General features: G+C 46.3%; 1 protein-coding gene across 1 annotated transcript in view; it reads right to left on the reverse strand.

Moving 5' to 3' along the window:
- RNMT (RNA guanine-7 methyltransferase) overlaps positions 1-13,749 on the reverse strand; it is a 59,390-nt gene that overhangs the window by 13,708 nt on the left and 31,933 nt on the right. Inside the window, exons 6-7 of the mRNA XM_077270129.1 lie at positions 2,309-2,490; positions 1,047-1,211 (exon numbers count right to left, since the gene is read on the reverse strand). Of these exons, the coding sequence (XP_077126244.1) occupies positions 1,047-1,211; positions 2,309-2,490 (347 nt within the window). The remainder of the gene's footprint in view (positions 1-1,046; positions 1,212-2,308; positions 2,491-13,749) is intronic.

Below are 13,749 nucleotides of genomic sequence, written 5' to 3' on the forward strand. Positions count from 1 at the left end.
TCCATATAACCCGCTAAATGTATGTGTACACCTTGAGTATTTAGAGCAGATTTTTATGCACAAAAAACAGTGTTAGCAGTAAAAACATTGCGTAAAATAAGCACTTTTTTAAAGCATTTTTACTTCTGTTTTTCTCATTTATTTGAGTGGGCGAAAAACACTGTAAAAACACAAAAAATTGAAATACTGCAGATTTGGAAAAAAAAAACACTGATGGATTAAATTATTAAGTGGAGCGTTCTTCACCCTTGACTAATGTAAAAAAAAAAAAAGGCAAAAAATCAGCGTTTAAGTTTTAACAGTTATACTAAAATTTTGATGAGGAGTAACCAATTATGTGTAGGTTTTTATTTGATCAAATAAAACGTTGTGTAGGAAAAGGTTTTCTTTTATCACAAAGTTTTCTTACCAAAATATTAAGAAACAAAAAAAGTTTTGAACAGCTGAATCATGGAGTCAATAAAGAGAAAAATGAACAGAAGTAGAGTTGCAAATGGCAACGTTCTCTTTCCTCTCCTGGCAAGAAAAAGCCCTCTCCATCCCCTTCTGAATAATAAGGAAGGGGGGAATCATACAAGTTCATGTTAGTCTCCCCCCCCCCCCCAAGCTCATAAGGATCTGTACCTCGTTCATTAACACTAGTGATAAACGACCGTGCTTGGATAAGATGTTATCTGAGCATGCTTGAGTGTGAGAAGAGTATTTTCGGAGTGCTGTAGTACCATGTAAGAGTTCCCGTGGCTGCAAGTCTCACGGTAGTTCAACAGCTACAACACATGCAGGGATTACCTGCTTGTTAGACGAGACATGCAGCCACGGTGACATAAACATAGTATTCGAGCACGCCGAAGACCCTATTAGCAGACAAGCATGCTTGCTCATCACTAGTTATACCATTTCCAATTTGGAGTCCATCATTGTACAAGAAGATTATTCACAAGTGGAAAATACACAACACTGTACTTAGTTTTTCTCATGACTGTATATAGAGATTATACACCACTTCACGATAAATGTATGGAGGAAAGAGATAAATCCACACTTACTCTACGAGCACAGGAAAGTACACCAGAAACTCGGGGACATTAACCACACCTTCTAACTTAAAGTCATATTTGCATCCAAATAATGGGTAATTCCCTTTGTCTTGAAAAGTTACACTGTATACATCGTTCCCAAATGAATTGGTATCAGAAGCTTCAAGGCGTTTCCTGGAAAAAAGACAGAAAAGCATTTATTTAATGTGGCAACTACAATATGTAACAACCAAAATCTTTAAAGGGAACCTGTCAGCAGGATTGTTCTCCGTCACCTACAGACAGTGTCAGGTCAGCGCCGTTGTACTGAATAAAATGATACATTGGATGATGAAATCCGTCTTGTGGTTGTTGTTTAATCTTTATTTTTAGTTTTGACTTCATGAGATTCCCGTGCTCCAGGGCGGCCTGTGGGGGGGTCTTCATGTGGTGCCCTGCTTACATATTCATGTGTATAGCTTATGATAGCTCCATGATCCCTCAGTGACCTACCCCCCTAGTTTACATAATGAATATAATAAGTTTTGAAAGAAAAAAAAAAAATCACATTGAGCAGGCAGGTGCCATCTTGCTAAAAGAAAATTGTCTCCACCAAGATGGCGTCGGCGGCACCTGCACAGTAGCATCTATCGGAAATTAGACATCATAGATGTGATCATGCTACAGCACAGGCGTCTGTCTGCTGAATGTGATTTTTTTTTCAGCTTCTTCAAAACCTATAATATTCAGTAAGTAAAATAGGGGGAAGGCCGCCCGGGAGCATGAGCATATCATTAACTCAAAACTGAAAATAGAGATTACACAACAACCACAAGACAGATTTCATCACCCAAGGTATCATTGGAATCAGTATAATGGCGCCAACCTGACACTGTAGGTTACTGTGCACAATCCATAACCCTTTACTGACCTATCCGCAGGGTGATCCCACCAACATGTACGTACTGAAAGCATACAAGGGAACAGCTGCAGAAGCAGTTCACTAATAACTGGTGAAGAACGGGGCAGCACAGTGCAGTTATGTTCTAATCATTTTTATTATGACAGTCATTAGCAGCAGTTCATTATTCCTGATCTCATTAGTGCGCTCATCTTTCCCCGTTCTTTACTTGCCAAGTGTTAATAATCAGAACTTATTATTTGCCATCAACACTCCTCGCTAGAGCTGTCACCAGGATGCCTGTTTACCAGGGCTTGACAGCATAAAGAAACCGACAGCTCATTTTCCTGGACAGTTTAAGTAGCAATAAAAAAGGATCAAAAACACTTACACCAGCTCAAAGCCATCTGGAGTTGTGCCGATGAAATAGCCTCCGGGACAGAGTCGCTCACAAGCATTTCTCAGCATCATGTCAGCCTGCTCATAGGTCTCAAAGGAGTAATGATACACAAACTGACAGCTGCAAATGTCAAAGGTGGTGTCTGGACTCCTCAACTTCTCAGATAGAACCTCCTACAATACATAACATGGAAATTAGGAACGTGTTCCGTTACCTTAGAGTAATGGTTATTTCTATGCAGAAAAGCCAAGTATATTCAATACAGTTCATTCAGTATTCAGAGGGGACTTTGCGCACAGCCCTGGCTCCATGCTGCCACCAAAGGAAGACGGACGAAGAAACAATAGAAAAGTCGACAATTGGCACACAGGGGTCTAATTACATATGATTACAGCCCCGACCGTCTCCATCAGGAAGGTCCATGATCGCCCAGACTTCTATAAAGCTAAACACGTAGGAGATACTGAATCGTCACAGCAAATGCGAACAGCAAGCGTCCCCCACATGAAACACCATGTACATGCTACATTGTAACCACAGACATTGATATCCCCCAGCAATTGCTCCAACAAAGCAGCCCTCATATGAAGATAATGTAACATGATCATCTGTAAAGGAACTGCTGAATAGGCAGGTAACAAAAGAGGGGAAAAGACAGACACAGGTTTGCTGCGAGCTTTCTACATCACATGAGGATTAGCACCTATTCCTACTGATGGGTCAGGAAAGGGTGCATTAACCCAGTCAGGCATCACATCAGAAGTTGTGGAATATGGCTTATATGTTCATGCAGCGATCAATAATCCGGGAGCGCCAACTGTTGAGTCACAGGCTATATGAGCTTGCTGGGAGTTGTAGTACCACAACAGCTGGAGCACTGCAGATTGTTAACTCTTGCATTAGTGTATATATAGGATATGTGACTAGTAGTCAATGGATGAGGGTTCCCTACATTTGCATGGGTATTCCATACATTGATGACCAAATGCTCAATGCAATTTTCACATCTACCATACAAATGAAGGGGTGCGTGACAGAGCCCAATCAAAATGTATGCAGGTACCAGCCATGGGAACAGCACCTATCAGAAACGTAATGTATGAACCAGAACAACCCCTGTAAGACAAGCTTGCAGTCATCTGGGAACATTTATTCTAATGCGGAAAAAAAAAATAAGATATATATATATATATATATATATATATATATATATATATATATATACACACACACACATCTATATATCTCTGTCTCTATATATATACTTATACACACACGCACACATATATACACATTATATATATATGTGTGTGTATATACAGTTAGGTCCATATATATTTGGACAGAGACAACATTTTTCTAATTTTGGTTATAGACATTACCACAATGAATTTTAAGCAAAACAATTCAGATGCAGTTGAAGTTCAGACTTTCAGCTTTCATTTGAGGGTATCCACATTAAAATTGGATGAAGGGTTTAGGAGTTTCAGCTCCTTAACATGTGCCACCCTGTTTTTAAAGGGACCAAAAGTAATTGGACAATTGACTCCAAGGCTATTTCATGGACAGGTGTGGGCAGTCCCTTCGTTATGCCATTCTAAATTAAGCAGATAAAAGGTCTGGAGTTGATTTGAGGTGTGGTGTTTGCATTTGGAAGGTTTTGCTGTGAAGTAAACATGCGGTCAAAGGAGCTCTCCATGCAGGTGAAACAAGCCATCCTTAAGCTGCGAAAACAGAAGAAAAAAAACATCCGAGAAATTGCTACAATATTAGGAGTGGCAAAATCAACAGTTTGGTGCATCCTGAGAAAGAAAGAAAGCACTGGTGAACTCATCAATGCAAAAAGACCTGAGCGCCCACGGAAGACAACAGTGGGGGATGATCACAGAATAATCTCCATGGTGAAGAGAAACCCCTTCACAACAGCCAACCAAGTGAACAACACTCTCCAGGAGGTCGGCGTATCAATATCCAAATCTACCATAAAGAGAAGACTGCATGAAAGTAAATACAGAGGGTTCACTGCACGGTGCAAGCCACTCATAAGCTTCAAGAATAAAAAGGCTATACTGGACTTTGCTAAAAAACATCTAAAAAAGCCAGCACAGTTCTGGAAGAACATTCTTTGGACAGATGAAACCAAGATCAACCTCTACCAGAATGATGGAAAGAGAAAAGTATGGCAAAGGTGTAGTACAGCTCATGATCCAAAGCATACCACATCATCTGTAAAACACGGCGGAGGCAGTGTGATGGCTTGGGCATGCATGGCTGCCAGTGGCACTGGGTCACTAGTGTTTATTGATGATGTGACACAGGACAGAAGCAGCCGAATGAATTCTGAGGTATTCAGAGCCATACTGTGTGCTCAGATCCAGCCAAATGCAGCCAAACTGATTGGTCGTCGTTTCATACTACAGATGGACAATGACCCAAAACATAAAGCCAAAGCAACCCAGGAGTTTATTAAAGCAAAGAAGTGGAATATTCTTGAATGGCCAAGTCAGTCACCTGATCTCAACCCAATTGAGCATGCATTTCACTTGTTAAAGAGTAAACTTCAGACAGAAAGGCCCACAAACAAACAGCAACTGAAAACCACCGCAGTGAAGGCCTGGCAGAGCATCAAAAAGGAGGAAACACAGCTTCTGGTGATGTCCATGAGTTTAAGACTTCAGGCAGTCATTGCCAACAAAGGGGTTTCAACCAAGTACTAGAAATGAACATTTTCTTTAAAATTATTTAATCTGTCCAATTACTTTTGGTCCCTTTAAAAACAGGGAGGCACATGTTAAGGAGTTGAAACTCCTAAACCCTTCATCCAATTTTAATGTGGATACCCTCAAATGAAAGCTGAAAGTCTGAACTTCAACTGCATCGGAATTGTTTTGTTTAAAATTCACTGTGGTAATGTCTATAACCAAAATTAGAAAAATGTTGTCTGTGTCCAAATATATATGGACCTAACTGTGTGTATATTATATATATATATATATATATATATATATATATATATATATATATATATATATATATATATATATATACATATATATATATATATATATATATACATACATACATACATACATACATAGATATATATATATTCCCCCCCCCCCCCCCGTATATATATACATTTAGGTCCATATATATTTGGACAGAGACAGCATTAAAATTGGATGAAAGGTTTAGGAGTTTCAGCTCCTTAACATATGCCACCCTGTTTTTAAAGGGGCCAAAAGTAATTGGACAATTGACTCCAAGGCTATTTCATGGACAGGTGTGCGCAATCCCTTCATTATGTCATTCTCAGTTAAAGGGACACTGTCACCCCCTCCAGCCGTTAGAAACTAAAAGAGCCACCTTGTGCAGCAGTAATGCTGCATTCTGACAAGGTGGCTTTTAGTTATTGGTGCAGTTAAAGCCAAAAAGGAGATTTTTGTATACTCACCGTAAAATCTTTTTCTCCGAGCCACTCATTGGGGGACACAGGACCATGGGTGTTATGCTGCTGCCACTAGGAGGACACTAAGTAGACAGAAAGATTAACTCCTCCTCTGCAGTATACACCCCTTCACTGGATACAATTTCAACCAGTTCGGTAGTAAAGCAGTAGGAGCATGAACAAAGACAAACTATGTCAAAACCAAGAAGTAACAACAAGCCAAAAAACAGGCTAACAGGGTGGGTGCTGTGTCCCCCAATGAGTGGCTCGGAGAAAAAGATTTTACGGTGAGTATACAAAAATCTCCTTTTCTCCTACGCCTCATTGGGGGACACAGGACCATGGGACGTACAAAAGCAGTCCCTGGGTGGGGAGCAATATGCTAATACCCCATGTACCACTGGCCTACGGCTTAAGGTACTGCCGCTTGCAGAATGCGCCTGCCAAGGGCGGCGTCTGCAGAAGAGATAGAATGAATGTGGTAATGCTTGGTAAAAGTGTGCAAACTGGACCACGTCGCAGCCTTGCAGACCTGCTGTGCTGACGCCTGGTGCCGAATGGCCCACGAGGCGCCCACCGACCGAGTAGAATGGGCCTTGATCCCCTCTGGGATAGGAACACCTTTGACACGATAGGATTCTGGAATGGCTGACCGAATCCATTTAGCCAGAGTGGCCTTTGAAGCGGGAGAACCCTTCCTGGGCCCCTCTGGAAGTACGAACAGGACGTCCGATGTGCGGAAGGGAGCCGTCCTTGAGACGTACCGACGAAGAGCCCTCACCACATCAAGAGTGTGTAGAGCCCTTTCGATGCGATGGGCTGGTGCCGGGCAGAACGAAGGCAGAACAATCTCCTCATTGAGGTGGAAAGAAGAGACAACCTTGGGCAAAAAGGTGGGAGAGGTCCTCAATACCGCCTTGTCCGGATGAAAAATTAGAAAGGGAGGGCGGCAGGAGAGTGCAGCCAACTCCGAAACCCTTTTAATGGACGTAATGGCTACAAGGAAGACTACCTTCCAGGAAAGGAAGGTCAAGGAAACGTCCTGTAGCGGTTCGAAGGGAGTCTCCTGAAGAGCTCCGAGAACCAAATTAAGATCCCACGGATCCAAGGGCGATTTGTAGGGAGGCGCCACACGGGAAACTCCCTGGAAGAAAGTTTTCACCGGCAACCTATTGGCAATCTTCCGCTGGAAAAGGACTGACAAAGCCGAAACCTGACCCTTTAGGGAGCTAAGGGCAAGTCCCGACTCTAGTCCAGACTGAAGAAACTCTAGTATGGAAGGAATAGAGAATACCAGAGGAGATCGTCCCTGAGCATCACACCATGAGAAAAAAATTCGCCAGGTACGGTGGTAACTGCGCATGGAAACAGGTTTCCTGGCTCTGATCATGGTGGAGGACACCTTGGGAGTGAAACCCGCTTGGCCTAGAATCCAGGACTCAACGGCCAAGCCGTCAAAGACAGGGCCCCTGAGTTCTGGTGGTAAATCGGGCCCTGCGAGAGAAGATCCACGCGATCTGGAAGACGCCAGGGGACATCGGCTACCAGCTGAACCAGTTCGGCGTACCATGCCCGACGCGGCCAGTCTGGCGCGACGAGAATCACTGGCACCCCCTCTGCCCTGATCTTTTTGATGACCCTCGGTAGCAGGGGAAGAGGAGGAAAAATGTACGGGAGGCGGAATTGGCGCCAAGGCAAGACCAGGGCGTCTACTCCGAGGGCCCGTGGGTCGAGGGACCGAGCAAAGAACTGAGGAACCTTGTTGTTCATCCTGGAAGCCATGAGATCCACATCCGGGGTCCCCCAGCGATGGCAAATCTGCTGGAAGACCTCCGGGTGAAGTGACCACTCTCCGGAGGCGAGGCCCTGGCGGCTGAGAAAGTCCGCCGCCCAATTCTCCACACCTGGAATGTGGATCGCCGAGATGGGCGAATGGTTTGACTCCGCCCAATGAAGAATGTGAGACACCTCGAGCATGGCCGACCTGCTGCGGGTTCCGCCCTGACGGTTGATGTACGCCACGGCCGTGGCGTTGTCGGACTGGATTCTGACTGGGTGACCTGCCAGAAGGCGGTGAAACTGGAACAATGCTAGCCTGATAGCTCGAATCTCGAGGATATTGATGGCAAGGCGAGACTCTTGAGTGGACCACCGCCCCTGGGCTGTGTGATGGTTGAAGACTGCTCCCCAGCCTATGAGACTGGCATCGGTGGTCACCACCAGCCACCGTACTGGGAGAAAGGACCTTCCCTGGGTTAGGGAGGACTTCAGCGTCCACCACCTGAGGGTCTTCCTGACCCGTGGGGACAGGATGAATCGACGGTCGAGGGAGGACGGGTTGCCGTCCCAAGCCGACAGTAGCGCATGCTGCAGGGGACGGAGGTGAAACTGCGCAAATGGGACCGCTTCCATGGCAGCTACCATCTGCCCGAGAACTCGCATGCTGGTACGAATGGAGTGGGAGACTGGACGGGAAAGACTCTGAGCTCCCTGCTGCAAGGCCAAAGCCTTGTCTTGAGGGAGTATGACCAGACCGCGGGAAGTGTCCAGTATCATCCCCAGGAAAGAGATTTGTTGAGCCGGAATTGGAGAAGATTTTTCAAAGTTTATCTTCCATCCCAGGCGAGTAAGAGTATCCACCGTGAGAACGACGGACTCTTTGCACGCTGGGTAGGAAGGACCCTTTATCAGTAGGTCGTCCAGGTACGGAATTACCACCACTCCCCTGGAATGAAGAATGGCCATGGCAGCCGCCATGACCTTCGTGAAGACTCTGGGAGCGGTGGCGAGACCGAAGGGCAAGGCCACAAATTGGAAGTGTTCCCCGCGAAAAGCGAAGCGGAGGAACTGCTGATGCGGAGGGAAGATTGGTATGTGCAGGTAGGCATCCTTGATGTCTATGGATGCCAGGAATTCTCCTGTTTCCATAGACGCGACCACAGAACGGAGGGACTCCATCCTGAAGTGTCGGATTTTTACGAATCTGTTTAGTAGCTTCAGGTCTAGTATCGGACGTAGTGATCCGTCCTTCTTTGGGACCACGAATAGATTCGAATAGAAACCCTTGAATCTTTGTTCTAGGGGAACCGGAATGATGACTCCATCCCTTTGTAGTGCCCGTATTGCCTGGAGAAACGCAGTGGCTTTTGACCTTTGAGGGCAAGACTGGAAGAAGCGCGTAGGAGGGGGGGAGGAAAATTCTATTTTGTATCCGGTGGACACCAGTTCTCTGACCCACTCGTCGGAAACGACTGAGAGCCAGGCTTGGCGGAACAAGAGCAGGCGTCCGCCTACTTTGTTGGTGCCCACCGGCTGTTGCAAGGAGTCATTGAGCGGAGGATCCATGGGATGTGGATCCCTTAGACCCGGGTGGTTTAGGTCTGGGTCTCCAGGTGCGATTAGGTCTGTAAGAGACCTGGGTGCCGCGGCCACCGCGCGAACCACGTCCTGATGCGGAGGTAGAGGATGTAGAAGACCAGTTGGCATTGGGCCGAAAAGGCCGAAATGGAGGTTGCTGCTGGTACCGAAAGGGCCGGGTAGGTTTTTTCTGGGGGAGAAAATTACTTTTTCCTCCGGTAGCATCCGAGATCATTTGGTCCAATTTTTCTCCAAATAACCGACCAGCCTGGTAAGGCAGGGCTGTTAGAGAACGCTTGGAAGCCGAATCTGCTCGCCAATCCCTGAGCCACAAGGCTCTCCTGATGGAGATTGCATTGGCGGCTGCCTGTGCAGCGCAATTGGCTGCGTCCATAGAGGCGTTGACTATGAAGTCTCCAGCCTGCACTATCTGGTTAACCAGGATGCTGGCTTCTGGAGGTAAGTCACTGGCTTGGATGGTAGAGGAAAGAGTCTCGGTCCAGGAGACCATAGCCTTCGCCACCCAGGAGACGGCGAAGGATGGGAAGAGAGACGCTCCTGTGGCCTCGAAGGCGGAACGAGCCAGATAATCAATCTGGCGATCAGAGGGGTTCTTAACGGAGGAACCGTCCGAAAGAGACAGGATGGTCTTGGACGCGAGGTGTGATACAGCAGGGTCCACTGAGGGAGACTGCAGCCAGTCCTTGATTAATTACCGAGAAAAAGGGTATTTTGCCTCAATGGACCTTTGTCCCATGAAACGTTTATCTGGGTGATCCCTATGTTTTTGTACAATCTCCTTAAAGTAAGGGTGAGTGACAAAAACTTTTTGAACACGTTTAGTCCTTTTAAAAGACACCACGTGTTCGGGTTCCGATACGGAGTCCTCAGTCACCTTCAGGGTCTGGTTGACCGCCTCGATGAGAGAGTCGAGAGACTCTTGAGAGGAGGGGGAGTCCTGAACATAGGAAATGTCGGACTCATATTCAGAGTTATCAGAGGTCGGGGAAGGGGACCGAGAAGCAGAGCTTGCAGGCACTGAAGGGTCCGCTAGCTCATGGGCAGGGGATGAAACGTGAACACGTTTTCTAGATCCCCGGGTAGAAAGTGACCGGGTACGCCCCCTGCTGGTAGACGGATCCGTACCGTCGTCTGAATCCTCCGCGGTCCGACCTGGAGAGGGGCCCCTGAGGGAGTCAATTGCCCTGGCTAGGGAAGCCACAGATCGTGACAGAGAGGCTGCCCACTCAGCGGGGCTAGGCTCTACAGGGTCGACGGCTGCGGCATCGGCGACAGTACCAGCGGCGGCAAGAGGCGGCTGCACAGAGGGCGAGGCACAATCCGCACACAGTCGGCTACTGTAGGCACGGGGCAGGGCCGCATTGCAAGTGGCACATACAGTGAAAAACAATGTGTGCTTTTTGTTACCCTTTTTGGTCTCCTTGGATTGAGACATAGTGCCTTTGGAACAGAGCGGGCAGTATACGCAGGGAAGGGGGTTAAGCCTTCTTGAAGCAGCTTACCCACGGTCCAGACTGTGTCCCCAGGGAGAAATATGGCGGTGGAGCGCTGTAGAAGCGTGGGCTCCGTGCAGAGAGATTGTGGAAATATGGCCCCCGAGATTTGGAGGGCGCTTCTCGTCCCAGGCGAGAAGCGCCGGTGTAGGGGGCGGAGCTACGGCCGCGAGAGGGATTTTACCCACTGTGGCCTACTCCGGCTGAAGAAGTCGGGGACTAAATTTTTGGGGCCTGCCGGCGATGTGCGGCCGCGGCCGAGCTCTCTGAACCTCCGCCCAGCACCGCCAACCCCCGGTCGGCGGCGCCTCTCCCCAGGGACCCGGACCGCCTAACTGCCGCACAACTGCCGCACACGGGGGAGCAGGGGGGAATGTACTTACAGCCGCGGTGCTCCCCGGTTCTCACATCTGCAGTGTGTGAGGGTGTGAACTCAATCCATGCACCCTGGATGGGGATGGAGAGCTGAAGCATCCTCGTCTGATCAGAGGGGTTTGTGCGGCACATCTTCCCCTCCAGCTGCATTTTCTCCTGAGCACAATACTCTATTGCAGGCGGGAGGGGGGGGGGTTAAATCGGGACCGTATAGGAACCGTTGCCCCGGCGCAAGCTTTTCGTGCGCCATACGTCGCAGGAGAGGGACGGGGAGGTATACTCGCCGTGCTCGCCTGTTGCTGGTTCGGGGGAGAGCGGGTCCCATAAAAAAGGATCCGTCGCCCCCTTCACTCCGTTGAATAAAAAATAAAAATTTACAGAAAAATCAAAATTAAAATTAAAATAAGAAAGTTGGGGTCTGAAAACAGACCCAAGTGCCTCCTACAGACACTAAGCAAGAACTGGTTGAAATTGTATCCAGTGAAGGGGTGTATACTGCAGAGGAGGAGTTAATCTTTCTGTCTACTTAGTGTCCTCCTAGTGGCAGCAGCATAACACCCATGGTCCTGTGTCCCCCAATGAGGAGTAGGAGAAATAAAGCGTTTTATAATTTCGCCAAAATACCTGTCTTTAGCCCTGGAGGCAGGTCTTAACCCCCCTGTTGCACACGCCACACTGCCGTCATTCAAATCTTCTTCGGCGCCGGGCGCCGCCCCCTCCGCTCTATTTTCCAATGAAATCCGGCGCCTGCGCTGTTTAGTACTGGGTGGGGCAGGCGCAGTGAGTTCTGGCCGTCTGACCTCCGATGCATTTGCCCAGATAGCGTGGCGACATAAGGGATTGTATCCGAAACATTGCCACGCTATTTGGGCAAATACATCACTTTTTTTTTCTATGGAAGTCTGCTGTACTGTTCCCCCTTTTTTTCTACTACTACAAGGAGCCTTCTGAGATTGCTGGCTGGGGATGCGTGCACTTTGTTAAGGTACTGTGTTTGGTGCCGTTCCAATTTTTTAACATTTGGATTCTCCAGGTCATTACGAGCTCTGACACCAAACATGTCTAGGTTAGGCTTTATCTAAGTGGTAGAAAAAATTCCAAACTTTGCTAAAAAAAAAAAAAAAAAAAAAAAAAAACATTGTGCAATTTTCCAATACCCATAGCATCTCCATTTTTCCTGATCTGGAGTCAGGGCTTATTTTTTGCGTGCTGAGCTGACAATTTTAATGATGCCATTTTGGTGCAGATACGCTCTTTTGATCGCCCGTTATTGTAACCCCTTCACCCCCAAGCGTGGTTTGCACGTTAATGACCGGGCCAATTTTTACAATTCTGACCACTGTCCCTTTATGAGGTTATAACTCAGGAACGCTTCAACGGATCCCGCTGATTCTGACACTGTTTTCTCGTGACATATTGTACTTCATGAGTGTGATAAAATTTCTTTGATATTACCTGCGTTTATTTGTGAAAAAAAACGGAAATTTTGCGAAAATATTGAAAATTTCGCAACTTTCCAACTTTGAATTTTTATGCCCTTAAATCACAGAGATGTCACACACAAAATACTTAATAAGTAACATTTCCCACATGTCTACTTTACATCAGCACAATTTTGGAACCAACATTTTTTTTTGTTAGGGAGTTATAAGGGTTAAAAGTTGACCAGCAATTTCTCATTACATTATTTTTATGGCCACATCTCATTTGAAGTCATTTTGAGGGGTCTATATGATAGAACATAACCAAGTGTGACACCATTCTAAAAGCTGCACCCCTCAAGGTGCGTAAAACCACATTCAAGAAGTTTATTAACCCTTCAGGTGTTCCACAGGAATTTTTGGAATGTTTAACAAAAAATGAACATTTAACTTTTTTTTTTTCACAAAAAACTTACTTCAGCTCCAATTTGTTTTATTTTACCAAGGGTAACAGGAGAAAATTGACCCCAAAAGTTGTTGTACAATTTGTACTGAGTACGCCGATACCCCATATGTGGGAGTAAACCACTGTTTGGGCGCATGGCAGAGCTCGGAAGGGAAGGAATACCGTTTGACTTTTCAATGCAAAATTGACTGGAATTGAGATGGGACGCCATGTTGCGTTTGGAGAGCCCCTGATGTGCCTAAACATTGAAACCTCCCAAAAGTGACACCATTTTGGAAAGTAGACCCCTTAAGGAACTTATCTAGATGTGTGGTGAGCACTTTGACCCATTAAGTGATTCACAGAAGTTTATAATGCAGAGCCATAAAAATAAAAAATAAATTTTTTTTTCAACAAAATTTTTTTTTTATCCCCCAGTTTTGTATTTTTCCAAGGGTAACAGTTGAAATTAGACCCCAAAAGTTGTTGTCCAATTTGTCCTGAGTACGCTGATACCCCATATGTGGGGGGAACCACCGTTTGAGCGCATGGCAGAGCTCGGAAGGGAAGGAGCGTCATTTGGAATGCAGACTTAGATGGATTGGTCTGCAGGCGTCACATTGCGTTTGCAGAGCCCCTAATGTACCTAAACAGTAGAAACCCCCCACAAGTGACCCCATATTGGAAACTAGACCCCCCAAGGAACTTATCTAGATGTGTTGTGAGAACTTTGAACCCCCAAGTGTTTCATTACAGTTTATAACGCAGAGCCGTGAAAATAAAAAATCTTTTTTTTTTTCCACAAGAATTATTTTTTAGCCCCCAGTTTTGTATTTTCCCAAGGGTAACAGGAGAAATTGGACCCGAAAAGT

Source organism: Ranitomeya variabilis, chromosome 6 (assembly GCF_051348905.1).
Source record: "Ranitomeya variabilis isolate aRanVar5 chromosome 6, aRanVar5.hap1, whole genome shotgun sequence".
In the NCBI taxonomy this organism is placed as follows: domain Eukaryota; kingdom Metazoa; phylum Chordata; class Amphibia; order Anura; family Dendrobatidae; genus Ranitomeya; species Ranitomeya variabilis.